Source organism: Pygocentrus nattereri, chromosome 1 (assembly GCF_015220715.1).
Source record: "Pygocentrus nattereri isolate fPygNat1 chromosome 1, fPygNat1.pri, whole genome shotgun sequence".
In the NCBI taxonomy this organism is placed as follows: domain Eukaryota; kingdom Metazoa; phylum Chordata; class Actinopteri; order Characiformes; family Serrasalmidae; genus Pygocentrus; species Pygocentrus nattereri.
The window spans coordinates 4,659,115-4,679,716 of record NC_051211.1 but is presented as its reverse complement, the minus strand read 5'-3'; the positions used below and the strand labels follow the sequence as shown (position 1 = coordinate 4,679,716).

General features: G+C 42.0%; 1 protein-coding gene across 1 annotated transcript in view; it reads left to right on the top strand.

The window, feature by feature from the left end:
* LOC108441691 (PKHD1 like 1) overlaps positions 1–20,602 on the top strand; it is a 100,326-nt gene that overhangs the window by 27,814 nt on the left and 51,910 nt on the right. The window contains exons 27-38 of the mRNA XM_037542782.1: positions 3,048–3,149; positions 3,456–3,563; positions 3,881–4,045; positions 5,540–5,661; positions 7,367–7,499; positions 8,730–8,922; positions 11,564–11,706; positions 13,254–13,358; positions 13,682–13,870; positions 14,056–14,226; positions 17,575–17,780; positions 19,356–20,331. Coding sequence (XP_037398679.1) covers positions 3,048–3,149; positions 3,456–3,563; positions 3,881–4,045; positions 5,540–5,661; positions 7,367–7,499; positions 8,730–8,922; positions 11,564–11,706; positions 13,254–13,358; positions 13,682–13,870; positions 14,056–14,226; positions 17,575–17,780; positions 19,356–20,331 — 2,613 coding nt within the window. The remainder of the gene's footprint in view (positions 1–3,047; positions 3,150–3,455; positions 3,564–3,880; positions 4,046–5,539; positions 5,662–7,366; positions 7,500–8,729; positions 8,923–11,563; positions 11,707–13,253; positions 13,359–13,681; positions 13,871–14,055; positions 14,227–17,574; positions 17,781–19,355; positions 20,332–20,602) is intronic.

Genomic DNA, 20,602 nt, shown 5'->3' with positions numbered 1-20,602 from the left:
TATCCCCTTCGGAAAAAAATCGTAATCTTAGTCTTGGTCTCTGTCGTGACTACGGCTCTACTTTCTGCTACTCCTGTAACTTAGCAATGAGATGTTTACCTAGCTTGTATTTGTTTGGCCACTTGCTTAAACGTTGTTGCCTTGATATCATGTTATATGAGATGTGGTGGGCTGTTTAATTGTAGGCTGTCCTCAGGTTTGTGTGTGTGGAATGGGAATGAATTGTTAATTGAGGATTACTGGTTGAGTGAACCGTTAAGGTCACTTTAGTTGTCCAAACTGATACGTTAATCTGCTTGTGATGATTGTTAACATATGACAGATTAAGGCTTGTAAACAATAGTAGTGCATGTATAAGAGCTGCACTGGAGAAAAGATTTGCTGTCATTGGTAACAACAAAAACATTGTATCGATGCAGGAGCTTTGTGTGTGTTCCTGTGTTTTCTATTACCGTGTAAACAGAATTCAGCTCAGCAAGACTCATTTATTCATTTAGATTAACGATTACCTCTTCAAGTTAGCCTCCTCATTTCTACGCTCACTGTCCACTTTATCAGCTCCACTTACTGTATAGCTGCACTTTGTAGCTCTACAGTTACAGATTGTAGTCCATCTGTTTCTCTGATACTCTGTTACCCTGTTCTTCAGTGGTCAGGACCCCCATGGACCCTCACAGAGCAGGTACTATTTGGGTGGTGGGTCATTCTCAGCACTGCAGTAACACTGACATCAGACACAGCGGTGCTGCTGGAGTTTTTAAACACTGTGTCCACTCACTGTCCACTCTATTAGACACTCCTACCTTGTCGGTCCACCTTGTAGATGTAAAGTCAGTCCTTCATCAGTGGGCACAGGATGCTGCCCACAGGACGCTGTTGGTTGGTGGTTGTTAATGTATGTTTATCATGAAATTTTGACACAATGCAAAAGGCAACAAGTATTTTCAAATTATGTCAAAAGCTGATAAACAACAAAAATAGAGTTACAAGGTTTTGTTCCGATAGCAGTGACATATTCCTATTACAATTGAGTATGATGCTCTTGGTCGTCTGCAGGCTATTCAGAGCGCTGCTGCAAGACTACTTACAAGGTCAAACAGAAGGTCCCACATAACCCCCGTACTAAAATCTCTTCCTTGGCTTCCTGTTGCAGATAGGATCCAGTTTAAAATTCTTACTCTCACTTATAGTAATACTATGATATACTGTTAATGATCAGCCTGACCACCCAGCACACTACACACTGAGCTCCACCAGCTGCTGTGCACTTCATCTCTGACGAAGCCTTATTTCTAGTGTATTTATATATTTATACTGTTACTGTTTATTTAAGATGTTACCTGGACATTATGCTGCTACTCTCTACCTGCACTGTACACTTTATATACAGATCACTGTTTACTCCACTAGTACTTCTGCATTTACTGTCCTGCAGTTCACCAGCACATTTCTGTCTATATACCTGACACACTTGAATATCTGACTATGCACTAACTGTCTATACATCCAATACACCTGTAACACTTGCCTATGCACATCTTGTCTATGTTCGACACCTGAACCTACTGACTGCACATTTTATCTGTCTTTTGTCTTTGAACTGTTTACTATGCATCTTTTATTACTGCACTGGAAAAGTAGCTCGATAGTGTTTCATTATACTGTACTACCCTGTACTGTATAATCACAATAAAGCTGAATTGAATTATAGAGCACTGTATGGGCCAGCTCCTGCACACGTGGCTGATTTAGTTCACCCACATTTCTCAGCTCTCAGGTCTAATAATCTAAGGTTATTGTCTGTGCCACGTACTCACTTAAAGACCCGTGGTGGTCGAGCATTTGAGGTTATAGCACCTATAGAGGTTATAGCACCTATTGAGGTTATAGCACCTATAGCACCTGGGGCAGTCGTGGGCTGGAGGTTAGGGAACTGGCCCTGTGACCGGAAGGTTGCCGGTTCGATCCCCAGCGCCGACAGTCCATGACTGAGGTGTCCTTGAGCAAGACACCTAACCCCCAACTGCTCCCCGGGCACCGTGGATAGGGCTGCCCACCGCTCCGGGCAAGTGTGCTCACTGCCCCCTAGTGTGTGTGTTCACTAGTGTGTATGTGGTGTTTCACTTGCATGGATGGGTTAAATGCGGAGATGGAATTTCCCCGGTTGTGGGATCAAAACAGTATCACTTAATTAACTTAATTAGATTATGGAGCGATCTGCCCGCTCTTTTAAGGACTGTCAATTCTACTGATTCTTTTAAAAAACAGCTGAAGACTTTTCTTTTTAAACAGGCATTAAGCTGGGTAGCTGGTCTGTATTAGGTTTCTCTCCTATGTGTATTTGTTTTATGTCTGTCGTTTGTTTAATGTTATGTTTGTTGTTGTTGTAAAGCACTTTGTGACCTACGTCAGTGAAAAGTGCTGTATAAATCAATTTTACGCTTTTTTTTACTTTACAACAACAACACTGGGAAATTGTGAAATCATGTTATTAAGACAAAAATGTAGATAAAATGGCAGAAAACAGACACAGACACACACACACACACACACACACACACACACACACACGCATTTTCAAAGCCACTTCTCCCTCAGGGTCGCGGGGGTTGCTGAAGCCTATCCCAGTGGTCATTGGCCAAAAGGCAGAAGACACCCTGGACAGGACGCCGGTCCATCGCAGACTTAAAAATCAGACTGGCTTTTATTGTTAGAAGTTCAAAAAAATCCAAACGTAGCACTGAATCATGTTTACCTACGCTGTGAGCATCTTCTGATAGTAGTGAATGGATTTACATTTATGGCATTTGGCTGACGCTTTTATCCAGAGCGACTTACAATTTCATCATTTTACACAGTTAGGCCAAGGTGGTGTTAGGAGTCTTGCCCAAGGACTCTTATTGGTATAGTGCAGGGTGCTTACCCTGGTGGGGGATTGAACCCCAGTCTATGGATAACAGAAGGCTTGTTTGATCAACATTATCTAGAAAGTAATAATAATGATAATAATAATAACAATAATGTGATTATAATGTCTTTTCAGGTAGAAGTTCTTATCAACGGCATTCCATCTAAGTGTTCAGGTGACTGTGGCTTCACCTGGAGTGCGGCTAAGACCCCGACTGTGACCGGCATATCCCCATCGCAAGGTAGAACTGATGATCAAAGGTCTCTGAAGCACTTTGCTCGAATCTGGACGACAAAAACTCTGATACCGTCTGTGGGTCTTCAGATGAAACATGTAGAAGGGAGAGTGTGTGAACTGTGTGGGCATTTTCCAAGGAGCCCTTTAAAATGCGCTGAAAGAATGTGATACTCAAGTCTGTAAATGACACCCTGAACTTTCAAATGCAGAACGTTTACTCTTTTAAGCACATTTCTCAGTGCAAGCAGTGATGGTGATGCTGCGGTGCTGCTGCTTCTACTAACAACAAGTACTGGACGATGTCTTTCAGGGGCCAGTGCTCTGGGAACAGTTCTGACCATCTCAGGATCTGGATTTGTTGGTGGAAATGCCTCAGTGCAGATTGGAAACGTCCAGTGTTCGGTCCTCCAGGTTACCAGTAAGTTCTAGGAAACTTCTAGTAGATGCAGTCCTGTGTGAAAGTTTTCGGCATGTAAGCAAATGTTTAAACAGTTGACCTCAGCAGTGAGTTTATCACAATATAGATTAGAATAAAGTCGTATTCATAATTCAAATAAACAGAAAAACAATCAAAAGTAAGAATTTTGTGAGCCGGAATTTCAGTGCATCTCTATCAATCAGTAGATAAAATCAGGCTACAGGATGTATTTTTATGCTCTTACAGGTTCTGCAAGTTGGTTTGAGCCCCTGTGTTTTCCTGACGTGCTTCGTGTGGTTCTTTTATTTGTGTTTCAGGCACATCGCTGACCTGTAGAGTTGGTCCCGCGAGTGCTGGTCTGTATCCAGTCTCTGTGAGTTTCCCTGAGGTGGGCTATGCTCTGCCTCCAGGTGGCAACCCCTTCAACTTCACCTACCAGATGGGCGTCACCTCCATAGAGCCAACGGCAGGCAGTGTCACCGGTAAACTGCACACGCCACATAAGTGACAGTGACACAGCAAAGTCACCACTATCACTATGAACCCTATTCAAACTGAAGAGGAAAAACAAACACCATGGAAAACAGACAGTGGAGTTTGTTTGCTTTCAAGATCAGTTGTTTTGATGAACTGAAGCACTATGTTATGCATTTATGCTCATTTATGACTGTAATTAGATGTATATTTTCAGCATGTGAGTATTTCATGGATATCATTAGTAATTAGCTGCTTAATTATTTGTCATGCAGCACCAAAAAAGTCATCATAGTTTGGCATGCAGATCCTACAAATGCAGTGATGCATGTAAAATCAAAGCTGCATGCAGACGTTTGTCTGTTTCTGGTCACTTTGCATGTATTAGTTGATTTCCTTGCTGTACGTATTGGAAATGTGGCCTGTTCGTAGGTTGTAAACGGCACATTTAGTACAGTTATTAATTTTTCCAACATCTAAAACTCAAATAAATTAAGCAAATAAACTAAAAGCATATAGAAATCTGGAGAGGCCGTGAGCTGTTGCTATAGTTTTCTGGATTGTTGTCTTGAGATAATGAGTTAATTATCTTGTGATCTCAAGAAAACAGCTTTGCTATCTCGAGATCACAAGGTAGTTAACTTGTCATCTCGAGATAACAATCCAGAAAATTACAGCAACAGCTTTTTTTTTTCTAATGTTCCCGAGCCAACAACATAGTTGTTTTCTTCAGATCACAAGATAATAACTCAATTATCTCAAGATAAAGACTTTATCTTGGGTTCACAAGATAATTAACTCGTTATCTCAAGATAACAATCCAGGAAATTCTAGCAACAGCTCATATATTTTCTTGTGATCTCTTGTGATCTCAACTCATTATCTCAAGAGGACAACTTTGTCATTTTGAGATCATAAGATAGTCAACTATTTGTCTCAAGATAACAATCCTGAAAATAACTCATGGCTTCTCTAGACTTTGGTAAAATTGTGCTTTGGAATTTCAACAAAATGTAATTTCTTCAAAATTCTTTTCATAAATTTCTGGCATGTTGTCCAATCCTAATGTGGTTAATGTCAAAATATCAAAATGAGTATGAAATAAAAATAAGATAAGATAAGATAAGATAAGATAAGATAAGATAAGATAAGATAAGATAAGATAAGATAAGATAATCCTTTATTAGTCCCACACAAATTCACAAATATTTGATAACATGAATAGGAGCTCGGCCATCCGGGAGGAGCTCGGAGTAGAGCCGGTACTCCTCCGCATTGAGAGGAGCCAGCTGAGGTGGTGTACACCTCATTCAGTGATTAGGGGTTCTGTTTAGCAAGCAGCACCGTATGAACCAAAAAGATGTTGCTTTGCTTGGAAACGGCGCTTGTGTTTGAAATGCACTACTGCTGTTCGTCCACCGGCCTTATATAACCATTCCACTGGGTAGCGCTGCAGAATGACCTATAGCTGACATGGCATCCTGTGCTTCCTTGCTCTGTAGGAGGAACGAACATTGTCATTTCTGGTTATGGCTTTGGTTACGACACCGTGGCCACCGTTGGGAGTGCCTCCTGTGATGTTGTTTACGTGGATTCAAACCAGCTCAGATGCAGAGTGCCTGCTGTAAGTGATTGGGTCTGTGTGCTGCTTCTGGATTTTGCTCTATTAATAAACAGAAAAGATGCATAAGAGCTGCAAACCTCAACAGTGCGTAAATATTAGGGCTTATTTTCACACTGTAAATTGTACAGTGCTAAATGATTGAATTTAACTCCATTAATGTCATTATAGTGTTTGAGAGTTGCCAGTTTATTAGTAATGATGAAGCTGCAGTATGTGGGAATTTAGTCTGGCAAAAAAGGCAGTGCATGCTGTGAGTAATCAGTTTACCAGTGAGATGCAGTGATATGAGAAATGTGGGTTCATACTGATATCTGATGTTTTACATACATTTCTGCCAATGTCGGTGATAATGCTCCATATACAGCACTGTGAGAAAGTTTTAGGCATCTGAGCAAATTTTTAAACAATTGACCTCAATTGAGTTTATCTCAATGTACATTAGAATAAAGTCGTATTCATAATTCAAATAAACAGAAAAACAATAAAAAGTAACAAGAATTTCTCGGGTCCATATTTTTCCTGGACACCTTCACAGCCGCCACAGAGACTCGTTAATATCATCAATTACATCATGAGCTCAATTTACTGAGCACTGATTGGTCAAACCAGGAGCTGCTTTTTAACTACATATAATACTGGGCTTCCTCGAGGAGAGGCTTGGAGATGGGTCAACACACACACCAACATCCAGAAAATCACTAGTTATTATATATATATATATATATATAAAATCATTATTAATTAATATTCTGTACATTTTGTTTATTCAAATATTAACACTTTTCTCAGCAAATAAACACAAACAGATTTTGAAAATGTGTCTTGGGTGCCTGAGACTTTCATTCTGTAATCACAGTACTGTAATATAGAAATTACGTCTGCTTGGGGGAGAAACAGCTGTAGGGTTACAAATGCAGTAAAGTGAACCTAATAAATGATTTGAAGGTATTTTAACCTTTTTTAAACATTATTTGAGAACCCTAAGAGCTTCTTCCATGGCTTCACTCAAAGGCCCCGTTTTTTTAAAGGGTAATTTCATTCAGATGTAAACGGTCATTCAGAGCAGTTTGGTGTGAGATGGTTGACTGTAGAGCTGTCTTTACAGTGGTGGTGATAGGAACCAGGGGTCACCATGACTACAACACAAATGTTGACATTTGATTTTGTTTACTGTCCAAAAACCAACAGTGAGTGGTTTTGTTGATAATAGTAAAATAGTAAGAACACCCCCACCTGACAGCACCCAGCATGTACCTCTACACCATGAATGCATTTAAAGCAGGTTTTAAAAAGGCTGTTAAAAAGAGGGAGCTTTCAGAGGTGGACGTCTGGTTCCTATCACCACCACTGTGAACGATTCTGACTCGGCAGGTTTCTCTAGAACGGAGCGTTTCACACCAGACCGCTCTGAACGCCTCTGTTTATACCTTAACTGTTTGTTTATGCACAGTTTTTTTGAATTCTTGAATTCCACTTTAAAAGCCTAGCAGCCCTAAATGAATGTGTGATGGCAATTTTTCCATGAGCCATTTGAGTGAACAAATGACATTTTACAATTTATCAGAATTGATAATTAAACGCCAGCAACCCTGAGGGAGAAGTGGCTTGGAGAATGAATGAATGAATGAATGAATGAATGAATGAATGAATGATAATTAGACGTAAAATGTAAAATTGAGTTTCTGAGTGCTCGTTTGTGTCTCAGGGGTCAGCAGGGGCACAGAACGTAACTCTGAAAAGTGGAGAGATGGAGGCCACAGCCAATGACTCATTCACATATGACAACGCCCTGACAGCTGTTATTACTGATGTGAGCCCTCAGACAACAACAGTGTTCGGTAAGATCTCCTTCTAAAGAATTGTGCACAATGTGGCTACAAAACACATGATAATCATGTCTTTTCATTATGCAAATTGGGCTTCAGTAACAGTTTTGCTCAGTGCTTAATCCCAATGTGCCACGGCCAGAATTAATCCATCCATAAAACTAAACACCAGACTCATTTCACCATGAGGGGGCAGTAATGGGCTGGAGGTTAGGGAACTGGCCCTGTGACCGGAAGGTTGCCGGTTTGATCCCCAGTGCAAGACACCTAACCCCCAATTGCTCCCCAAGCGCTGCGGATAGGGCTGCCCACCGCTCCAGGCAAGTGTGCTCACTGCCCCCTAGTGTGTGTGTGTTCACTAGAGTGTATGTGGTGTTTCACTTCACGGATGGATTAAATGCGGAGGTGGAATTTCCCCGTTTGTGGGATTAATAAAGTATCACTTAACTTAGATGCTCATTTTACAAGTGAAAAACAAAGTTATTATCCCATTTTTAGCTGCATACGGGAAAACGATCGTGCCAAGCCTGTTCGGACCTGTTGTCCAGTTGGTGATTCATCATTGACGAGCTGTATTCACCACAGTTCTGCTGTTCCAAGAATTTCTCCATTCGCTGCAAATAATTGTGATGCACTTTGAGAATTCCAGTCTGTCATTTCCTTTAAGGGTGTTATTCATTAAGGCACAATCCCGTTTCATATTTTTACCCCTACTCCGTGTTTTTGAAAGGCATCTGGCCCTTGGAACTGAGCTACAAGGAGCTAGTGGTTGAAATATTCCTCTGCGAAATGAATAAATAGAGCATCACTTCATTAACAGCTACCAGCGCTGCTCTGTAGGCGACCCCGCCCGTCTGCAGTGACAGCAGTTCAGCTCCTCACTGCTGGGCTTCAGTTACATTTACATTAAACTAAGATACGTAATTCAGTGGTTATTGTCATTTTTTAACAGAGAAAATTCTCACACTGCATTTGGAGCGTGCCTCTAAAAACATGTACCCCTAACACTTCGCCCTCTTAACAAAAATCAGGACACCCTACCCCTAGACGTGAACACGCAGAACGGAGGGGTAGGGTAAGTGGGAGGAGCGAGGGGTGAAATGGCACTGGGCTCACTTTGAGTTGTGCATCCTGGCCCTGTAATTCAAAGTGTCAGCGGAGTGCTTTAGGATGCTACAGTGCTCATGAGTGATAGTTTTACCTGAGCAGTAACATCGGTCTGTTTTCTCCTCTGTGGTACAGGTCTCAGGACTCTCACCATCCAGGGACAGAACTTCGAGGACCAGACTAACGGCAGCTCCGTCCTGATTGGCAGTGTGGACTGTGTTGTGCTGACCTGGACCAATGAAAACATCACCTGTCTGTTACCCTCACTCCCTCCTGGTGTCTATCACGTCAGTGTAGGAATGGGGAACAGGGGCTCTCCCCAAATCAGGTACAGTCCTGTACACTTTACAGCGATTATCAGTGCTCACGTTTATTTAGTCCCTTCAGCCTGAAGCAAAAATGTCGTTGTCTCTGATCTTTGCCTGTTGATCACGTGATTCCTCTGTGCTGTTGTTGTGGGCATGAGAGCAATGCTGGATTAAAGGTGAATAGAGGTATGATGTTTTCTCGTGACATGAATTTTTCCATATTGTGAAAAACAGTGAGCAACAAACAGTGTCACTAAACATGAGCATGGACAGCTGAAACATCCCGTAGAAACTCCAAAGAAGCGTTTTAGAAAATGAAACATGAGGAGAGGTCATAGGAGAAAATAACTAAAAACTGCTATACACTGTTAGAAATAAACATGACACCTTCATCAAGGTACAAACAGTGTAGATGTTCCCTCAAAGGTTCTACAGAGGTTCTAAGGTCTGATTGTGAAGCTTAAATCAGTTCCTCCAGGTGAAAAGTTGGTATTCGTTCCTTTTCATAACCGAATGTTTTAAAACAGAGCAGTAGAGTAAAAGCCTGGAGGCGAGGCGAGGCGGGGTGTGTGGAGTCAGTCCAGCTTAGAACAGATCATCTCAGTGGATTATGGTTCAGTTACGTTCCCTGACTGAAGGGACTGAGATGGACCCTCCCACACCAGTGACAGTGTCGTAGTGTTGAGAGTGTAATAATAATAATAATAATAATAATAACAATAGTAACAGTAGCAATAATAATAGTACTAGTTATTACAATAATAATTATTTAATGGCAGTGTTGGTTTATTATTGTTATTGTTACTTAATATAAATGTATTTCCTTTTATTGACATTGTGATGTCACATCTTTATTGTCTGAATAGTAGAAACTGTGATGTGAATTTGAGGTCTTTGTGTGGTTATGGGTGTATATGGGAGTTTTAATGGAGAACATATCACTCGAAATTAAGTGATGAAAAATGGCATTCCCGAGTGGCGCAACCGCCGAAGCGTTGGTCATCAGGAGATCACGAGTTCGATCCCTGGTGATGCTGCAGCCGTCCGTAGCCGGGAGTCCAAGAGAGCACAATTGGCCTCGCTCTCTCTGGGTGGGTAGGGTGGCCCCCCGCTTCCCCCCATCACTCAGAGTGATACTAGTAGGTGCAGGCGTCTGTCAGCTGACGTAGCAGATCTGGCGGTCGGCGCTGTCCTCCAAGCGCGTTTGGCCGTCCCGTGACGTTGCGTGAGCGACAGTTTGAAAGGAAGCGGTGGCTGGTTTCACAGGTCTCGGAGGAAGCCTGTGCTGCCTACACCCTCCTAGCGTTGGGAGTATCGTGTGACTGGGGGAGTCCTAAGTAGTGGGTGGAATTGGAGACGACAAAATTGGGGAGAAAATCGGGTAAAATAAATAAATAAATAATAAAAAAAATAATAAAGTGATGAAAAATGAAAAACCTTTAAGGGAACTCACTCTTTCTCGGTCAGTATTAACTGACCATCGTAAGGCCTTTTAAAGATCAGATTTGTTTTTTTAGTTCCATCTTTTACGCTGAAGCTCAGAAATCAGGTAGATTTGATCTCCTCGTGAGAGGCTTTGGCTCAAACTGAGTCCGTGCTGTCAAAAAGCAAAAGGAGACACCACCAAATATGAAGAAATCCTACAGTTCTTTCCAAATGTTTCCAAATCTTTCAATCAAATTGTTGATCATTTGTAGTCAAAGTGCTACATTCAATTTGAAAATAAGGCTTAACAGAAGCATCTTCAGACTTTTGGACCCCACTGTGTTTTTGGAAAACATAAATTTACAAAAAAGCAGTTCCACTGCTCCACAGCCCAATGCTGGGGGGCGTTAGACCCTTCTGGGCGATGCTTGGGTGACTTTAGATAGATAGAACTTTATTGATCCCAGAGGGAAATTGCAAATTAGGAAATTAGGCTCTTGGGCGGATACTCCACGGCGTCTCATTCTGTTGCTTTTCTAGGTCAGAACTTTAGAAAAGTTCATCAAAATATCACTCTCCAATGTAGTCGTTCAACCAGGCATTTTTATTTCTGTAGAAAAGATAGTTTTAATTATATTGGAGCATTGATGTTTATCGATTGTGTAAAGCTCACTTCCTACAACATGTATCATTCTTAAAAAAAATCATTTCCCAATTTTTTCCTTAATATAGTCTTATCCAATTCCAACCACTAGTTAGGGCTCCACCAATCACACAGTACTACCAGCACTAGGAGGGCGAAGGCTAACACAATCTTCCTCTGAGACCTTTTTGAACTGCCAGTGGACAGCCAAACACACTTGGAGGAAATTTGACCAAATTTTGACTGACGCCTGCACTGACCAGCATTGCGCTTATTTATTGGGGAGACGAGGGGCCAGTTGTGCTCTCTTGGACTCTCTTAGCGTCACCAGGGATCAACAGGGCCAATGCTTAGATGGTTGTGCCCCTTTGGAAACCCCCAGAGACAAAAGTTCTTGAAAGTGGTCTGTAAAGCACTTTGGATCAAAACTCTACAATCCGTCCTTTAGTTTGTAGCTGCATTCGCCTCCTATTTTTTCGAGTGTAAAACTAAAGAAGCGAACTTTTTTTGGTGACTGCTGTTGTTTTAAAAGTGCTTTATAAATGAAGTGTACATACTTTTACTTTTGCGTTTCATCTTTACCACAAACACAGTGCTGGTGTGAACGCTACCATCGCGTACGTCTTGCAGGTGAGCGGCCTCTCCCCTCAGCAGGGCTCTCTGTACGGCGGCACCACGGTGACCATCACCGGCTCCGGATTCAGCCCTGATTTAGCAGACAACACTGTAACACTAGGTACGGAAACATGGCAGGTTTATGATGTTTTCAAACTTTATAAAGTTTAGGAACCTGTATATAAGTTTGTGGTAAGTGAAGTTGATTTAAAAAGCAGTGATCCTCTAATAACTGGGGTTTTATTTAGAGCTTCGCTGCACTAAATTCATTTAAACAGGACGAATTTGTAATGAAAGCTTTAGTCTGTGTGCATTGACTACTGAAGATATCCACACTCAGAAAATACACTGTGATGTAGTTTATCATGATAATGATCAAATATTGTCATATTTCAAACCCATAATTACAGGTTACAGGTTACCATGGTTTGAACAGTAGTGGTGATTGAGTGTCAGTTTGTGCTGCACATCTGTCTTGAAACAGCACTTTATTATCCTAATTAAATTTTCCGTTAATTAAAATTTTATTTAGATGATTCATTTCTCTTTTAATTGTTTTTTAAGCTGGTTTTAATTGTGTTTTAATTTGCATTCTCCCTTACTTTGTGTTACTTTTTCAATGTTAATTAGAATTATTAGAATTATTTTTATCGCTATTACAGAATTATTAGTTCATTTTTTTAATATCCCATATGTCAAGTACAAGGCCTGTAGGTCAAGTCAGGCTGTGCTACAATCCTATTTGGCCTGCAAATTTATTTTAAATTTTCTATTAATATTAGCCCATTTCACCATGAGCTGCACTACAGTTCCCAGCATGCACAGCAATGTAATGTGTGCCCTGACAATGATCTATGGGACAGCACCATAAAAATTATACTGTCACGACTGGCTCCTCCCAGTCCTCCATGTGATTTTGTTTATCTCTGGTCTTGTCCATGTGCTTCCTTGTTTTGATTCTTCCCTGTTCTGCCCCCTTGTTTCCAGACTCCACCCCTTGATTGTTTTCACCTGTGTCTTGTTAACCCTCGTTGTTCTTGTATTTAAGCCCTGTGTTTTCCCTTGTTAGTTGCTGGTTTTTGTATGGTGTTGTTTCTTCTGGCCTCTGGTTTCTGGTTCACCTTTCGCGGACTCAAAAAATATTAATGGAAAAAATATATTGCGGATTTTTGTTACTTTGCGGGTTTTCTGCGGAACTCGATCTGTGGAAAATTTATATATTTGATGAAGTTTTACATTTAAAAAATCCCAAAATGTATAAAATATATTAAAAATATTTATTTTAACAATAAAGGAATGTTAAAAATCATAAAATATTACGATTTACAGTAAACAGTGCATATTTTTACGTAACACCTGCGATAAACGAGGGAACACTGTATTCAGTGCCTATTTTTTGCTGTTCTAGTTTGGGCATATTTTGAACAAACAGTGGCCAAGCAAACAGCCAGTTTAGATCATGGCAATATTTTAAGTAATAATAAAATAGAAACACAGCTGGCCCACGGGTTTGTTTCGATTTTTTAATATGGCCCTTTTTGGTGGTTGTGTTTGACAGCCCTGTTTTATTTGCTTCTATCTAGTTATTTTCTCATTTGTATAGCCCTTCTAATGACCACAGTGTATGAAAGGTGCAATGTAAATAAACTTGCCTTGCCTTTTCCTCAGGCGGGACACGCTGTGAAGTGACTGCAGCCTGGGACCATCAGCTGGTGTGCAGGACCAAGATGGACGAGCAGACGCACTTCGTAACAAACCAAGGCATCAACTTCTGTAGGTTTACACTAACAGCCCACAGCCCCAGAGCTTGTTTTCCCTTATTTACCAGAATAACTGGCTGAGGGGGGCGTTCATTCAGACCATGTGCTTGTAAGAAGTTGAGCAAAGTACTGGCAGAAATAAGTGAGACATTTATACTAGGATAAACGAGATTCCAGTCAGAATGGATACAGTTTTACTGATTACACACAGCGATGAGCAAAAGTCTGAATATTTCAAACAGGTTGTTGATTTACTATTAGAAAATCTATCTTTATTTGCTGGGTTTAACATTCATTCATCTTCTAAGCCACTTATCCTCCTGGGTGCGTTTTCAGACTACGGTCAGGGCTACGCATGGAGCCCAGCCACAGTGATGGCTTCTGTAGGGGACACAGTGGTGTGGAAGTGGAACGCTCCAGACTTTGTTTCAGGCCTGGGATACAGGGTCTTCAGCGTGGCCAGTGCCAGCAGCACCGAGTTTGATGGAGTGGGCTTCAGCAGTGGAAACACCAAAACAGCCACAGGTACAGAGACCGTGCTGTTGAGAACAAATGGACCCATATTTACCCCTTAAATATGAAGAACCCATTTGTGTTTCTCATGATTGACAACACAGCTTCGTAGTAGCTAGTGAGTTATTGAATGTTAAGCCTTAAAGAGTAGCTACACCCCATTATTTCCACTGACAGAGGCCTTCTTTCGTCCGCAGGGTTCTTCAGCTATCGATTCACAGCTCCTGGCGTGTACTATTACAGCAGCGGCTACGTAGACGTGGCCAACCAGAGGAGCCTGCAGGGCGTGGTGAACGTTAGGCCTCTGGAAGAGATCAGCAGTGGGCTACAAGTCACTGTAGCTGGGTTTCAGGCCCTGCGGAGCCTAGGTACAAATACATCATCAAACTGGGCTGCTCTCCCAAAAAATGTGTCTGCAAATGGTACAGACAGTCCACATTTCACCTCATGCTTATGGAGCCTGTTCTCACATCGTGATTCGGTCTGATTTAGGCCTTTAAACTTGTTTAAATCCGCCGCCAGAGGAGTTACGGCGCAGGCACGTCCACACTGTGCATAGTAAAATGGATCAGTGTGTGGAATTGGAGCTATCTCCGTGTTTTCGGAGTTTTCAGTGTTTCAGTGTTTTCTGTCACTGTATAAAAGGCCTTCATCCATTCATTCAAATCACTCAGACACAAGCTGAGGAAAAATCCCAGATCATATCTTTTCCTTCACTATGAAAAAATATTCTTTAAGGGTTCTTCAGTCATGAAAATTGTTCTATATAGAGCCGTGAATGCTCAAAGAACCCTTTGCGTGATTAAATGGTTCTTTGGATCATGAAAGCTTTCTTCAGACTGATGGAGAATGTGCTGTAGATTGTTCTATGTGGCACCCAGATTGGTCAAGCTTGTAAGAATTTTTTTTTTCTTAACAATTTTCATAATAATTGAAATAAAATAAAAAAGAATTTCAAAAAAGCGCATTTATGTACATTTTCCATCAGTCTGAAGAACCTGTTCATGGTGCAAAGGACCCTTTAATCATACAAAGGGTTCTTCGAGTGTTCATGGTTCTAGATGTAGTCAGTCAGCCAGGACAAGGAGTCGGCAAAAACATGACGTTTGCTTCTTTAGTTGTGCGCTGGAGCTAATGCAGCTAAGTAGCAGAGCTTTATACTCCTCCAGTTAGATTTCACATTCTCACCACATACTCGCTTTATACCGGGTCCAGCTGGGAATCAAACAGACCTGCTGTTATGGTTTCTAGCACTGTCATACTGTCATCTATAAACATGGACAAAAGACAGTAGTAGTGAGTTATTTGAAGCCTGTGTGTCGACTCATTGTTGGGGCAGAGCTTCTATCGTTTCAGTGAAAAACTGTGAAGGTGCTTTAAAAGAGTTGTTTGAGTTTTAAGTAACACTTTGACAGGGCATAAAACACAGATAGTTCTTCTGTTAACTCACTATTTAAAGTTAAATAAACTCAAAGTATAACTCACTTTTTAAAGTTAAACCCCATTTTTTACCGTGTTATTATTACCGCGTCTGACTGAGCTTGTTTGGGGTAAACAAAGGGTGGAAAATTGGGTAACGCTGATTTTTCACTGTTGTATCTCTTTTGAAAGGAAGACTAACTACGCTGTAAAACGTGTTTCATCAATTCTACCTAAAAATCTACTTCACCTGGAAACAAACAACGGAACCACTTTTACTTTAATTGAAAGAATCGTTTATTCAGAATATTTATGTTCACTAAAGCTGGTAAATTTACTTGTCACTACATTAAGAACTTTTTAGATTGAAGGATGGAATACTTTTACAGAGTACAGTGGTTTTAAGAAAATCGTCAGAAGTAAATGTGAATTATATCATCTCTCTACCTCTCTCTCTCTCTCTCTACCTCTCTCTCTCTCTCTCTCTCTCTCTCTCTCTACCTCTCTCTCTCTGTCTCTCTCTGTCTCTCTCTCTCTCTCTCTACCTCTCTCTCTCTCTCTCTCTCTACCTCTCTCTCTCTGTCTCTCTACCTCTCTCTCTCTCTCTCTACCTCTCTCTCTCTGTCTCTCTCTGTCTCTCTCTCTCTCTCTACCTCTCTCTCTCTCTCTCTCTACCTCTCTCTCTCTCTCTCTCTCTCTCTCTCTCTACCTCTCTCTCTCTGTCTCTCTCTGTCTCTCTCTCTCTCTCTCTACCTCTCTCTCTCTCTCTCTCTCTCTACCTCTCTCTCTCTGTCTCTCTACCTCTCTCTCTCTCTCTCTCTCTACCTCTCTCTCTCTGTCTCTCTCTGTCTCTCTCTCTCTCTCTACCTCTCTCTCTCTCTCTCTCTACCTCTCTCTCTCTCTCTCTACCTCTCTCTCTCTCTACCTCTCTCTCTCTCTCTCTCTACCTCTCTCTCTCTCTACCTCTCTCTCTGTCTCTCTCACTCTCTCTCTGTCTCTCTCTCTCTACCTCTCTCTCTCTCTACCTCTCTCTCTCTCTCTCTACCTCTCTCTCTCTCTACCTCTCTCTCTGTCTCTCTCACTCTCTCTCTGTCTCTCTCTCTCTACCTCTCTCTCTCTCTACCTCTCTCTCTCTCTCTCTCTCTCTCTGTCTCTCTCACTCTCTCTCTGTCTCTCTCTCTCTACCTCTCTGTCTCTCTACCTCTCTCTCTCTCTCTCTACCTCTCTCTCTCTCTCTACCTCTCCCTCTCTCTCTGTCTCTCTCTGTCTCTCTCTCTCTGTCTCTCTCTCTCTGTCTCTCTCTCTACCTCTCTCTCTCTCTCTCTCTGTCTCTCTCTCTCTGTCTCTCTCTCTCTACCTCTCTGTCTCTCTACCTCTCTCTCTCTCTGTCTCTCTACCTCTCTCTCTCTCTCTCTCTCTCTACCTCTCTGTCTCTCTCTCTCTCTCTCTTTCCCTCTCTGCCTCTTTACAGTTTTAGGCATCTAAGCAAACAGTTTAGCTCAGCAGTGAGTTTATCACAGTGTACATTAGAATAAAGTCGTATTCATAATTCAAATGAACAGAAAATCAAATAAAAAGTAACAAGAATTTCTTGGGTCCATATTTTTCCTTGACACCTTCACAGCCGCCACAGAGACGAACATCCAGAAAATCATTTATTTAAAAAAATTTATGAATGAATTATATATATCCATCCATCCATCCATCCATTATCTAAGCCGCTTCTCCGTCAGGGTCGCGGGGGGGTGCTGGAGCCTATCCCAGCAGTATTCGGGCGGAAGGCAGGATACACCCTGGACAGGTCGCCAGTCCATCGCAGGGCAGACAGACAGACACAGACAGTCACTCACACACTCACACCTAGGGGCAATTCAGCATGTCCAATTGGCCTGACTGCATGTCTTTGGACTGTGGGAGGAAACCAGAGAACCCGGAGGAAACCCACGCAGACACGGGGAGAACATGCAAACTCCACACAGAGAGGACCCCGGTCACCCGGCCGGGGAATCGAACCCAGGCCCTCCTCGCTGTGAGGCGACAGTGCTACCCACCAAGCCACCGTGCCGCCCCAATTATATATATATATATATATATATATATATATATATATATATATATATATATATATATATATATATATATATATATATATATATATATATATATATATATATATATATATATATATATATATATATATATATATATATATATATATATATATATATATACACACATGTAGATTTAGACATAGATAGACTGTTTAACATTTGTACTCTTTACAACCGTCTCTGTAGATTCAGCACATGTGAGCCCATCACCATCGGACTGTGTGGCCTCCTCTGAGTGCCCTGGCTCAAACATCACATCTGACAGCTTCTCCTTCCGTTTCTCCACCTGTGCCAGCCCCACTGTCGACTCCATCTCTCCCTTGCAGGGCACAGTGCACGACCCCATCGTCCTCCGGGGCTCCGGCTTCAGCAACATCTCCTGTGCCAACGAGGTGGGGAGAAAAACAGGCACCTGAGCTGAGTTCACAAAAGTTTCAGATGTGAATAAAGATGCAGTTTACTGCCTTACGTTTGAACTTACAATTAGCACTGTGTTAATTGTTGGGGTATATGTTTCATTACACAAAGCTACAACAGACTCAGAGTTTGAGTGCAAAGCTAAAGAAGCACACTTGGTCTTGGCTGAGATACTAATACTACATCTGAGGGAGTCCACCCTTCATTTATATAATGTTTTAGTACAAGTCATTCATTTGAGGCGATTAGATCCACTTGTGTAAGAAAGGATAAAGTCAAAGTAAAAAAGAACTAGAACTTCAAAAGCTGATGAAAAGCTATAGAGAAAACAGGACTGCTAGCAACCACCTGGAAGACCTAGTAGACACCAAAACTGCCCCCATCAGATAAAAAGCACTTAAAGCTTCCATCTCTGAGAGAGAGGAGAAAATCAAGCTGCTGCAGATCTGAAAACATCCACGGGTGTTTCTGTCCATCCTTCCACTGTGAGAAGACCACTCAACGCTGTGGGTCTGAAAGGATGTGTAGCTGATCAAGAAGAACCTCACTGAGAAAAGAAGAACATTTGCATTAGAACATTGAAATTTGGCACGGGAGATGTGGAGTATTATGCACTGTTGAGTCTGAATTTGTCATTTCTTATGCAATGAGAAGTAGAAAGTAAAACCAGCTTCTAAGACCGAACATTGGCAGCATGTCTGCAGATTTCTTTAGGAAACTGAAAGTGAGTCTCCAGGAAAGAATGGAAGCTGTAATAAAGGTAAAGAGTAGAATCACTGAATACTGAAGACAGTTGATAGATTTAGTATAATTTTCTGCTTTAAATACACCAGCCACTTTATTAGGTATCCCTTGTTAGTAAAAGGCTGGACCCCCTTTTGACTTCAGAACTGCCTTAATTCTTCATGCCACACTTTCAACAAGGTGTTGGAAACGTTCCTCAGAGATGTTGGTTGGTTATTTGAGTTCCTGTTGCCTTTCTATCATCTGAAACAGTCTGCCCATTCTCCTCTGACCTCTCACATCAACAAGGCATTTTCGTCCACACAACTGACCGCTCACTGGATATTTCCTCTTTTTCGGACCGTTCTCTGTAAACCCTGGAGATGGTTGCGTGTGAAAATCCCAGTAGATCAGCAGTTTCTGAAATACTCAGACCAGCCCGTCTGGCACCAACAACCACGCCACGTTCAAAGCCCCTTAAATCCCCTTTCTTCCCCGTTCTGATGCTCGGTCTGCACTTCAGCAGGTTGTCTTGACCACCTCTACATGCCTCAATGCACTGAGTTGTGGCCATGTGATTGGCTGATTGGCTATTTGTGTAAACAAGCAACTGAATAACAATTTTACCTAATAAAGTGGCCAGTGAGTGTATGTTTTCTGCCTTTTCCTGATGCTGGAAAATGAATAACTTGTACTTAAAGGCCATTTTGACTGGACGGTAAATAAATGTAGGGATGTCTCTGACTTTGTACAGTACTGTATACCACTGACACCATCATGTTACTGACCTTTATCACTCTTATGAACCTTTCTGGCTCTTATTTCAGGTCACAGTTGGAAATGCTTCTTGTCGTGTGACCAACAGCACCTCCACTGAGATCACCTGCCTCCTCAGCTCTGACAGTGGAGCTCCTGTTCTCGTCCCGCTGCCCGTCCGAGTCCGGGTCAACAACTTGGGAGCCGCAATGCTCACCATGCCCAGTGAGCTGAGTCGGCGTGTGGTGATTCTACCCGTGGTGGACTCCATCTCACCATCAGCGGGCAGCACATCTGGCCGCACGCGCCTGGTCATATCTGGCTCGGGACTGTCAGGTGGGACGGTCACTGTGGCCGGTGTTCCGTGCATCATAGTATCCAGCAACTACACTCAAGTCTTGTGTGACACGTCTCCGTCTCCCCCCCGGACTGGATCCATCACAGTGAGGGTTGGAGCGGTCAGCTCATCCTGCAGCTCTGACTGTTCTTATGAATATTCCGCAGCTTTGGCTCCGCAGGTGTCTTCTGTTTATCCCAGCTCCGTTAGCGGAAACCAAACGACTGTCTTTGTAAGTGGCAGCAACTTCGGTAGCAGCCTTGAAAACATTGCCGTGTTTGCTGATGACTTCATCCTGGATGTCACGAACATCACAGACAACAACATCACGGTGTCGGTTGGCGCCCTGCCCGCAGGTCCACATTCCCTGCAGGTGGTTGTTAGGAACAAAGGACTGGCCATCGGAAGTGTTACACTGACCAGTGAACCTCTGGCCAGTCTGCAGCCCACGTCAGGCAGCCTTGCGGGAGGAACCCTGCTGATGATCACAGGGAATGGCTTTGTGGCAGGAAACACCAGCGTGATGGTGGGAGTCTACCCCTGCTCCATCCTGCAGGTAACTCCCAGCACGGTGCAGTGCTTGACACGTTCCTATGACGAGCAGGTGGTGCAGGTGAAGATCCAGGTGTTCGGAGTGATTTACCCACTGCTGAGCTTCAACTACTCTCACTTACAGACACCACAGGTCACCAGCATCAGCCCCACAACAGGTACTGATGCATTTTACTATTGTGAAATTTTTAAATCACATATTTATATTTTACACCATAATCCATCCATTTTTATATATATATATATATATATATATATATATATATATATTCACATGTTCAGAGAACACCAAAAAGTTTTTTAAATACAGAATTTAATCTTTATTATTAAAGTTATATTTTATTTTGATTATCTTACAGAAATTGGGTATTACTTGTATTATAATAACATTTAATAATAAATAAAAATATATTTAATAAATAAAAATTC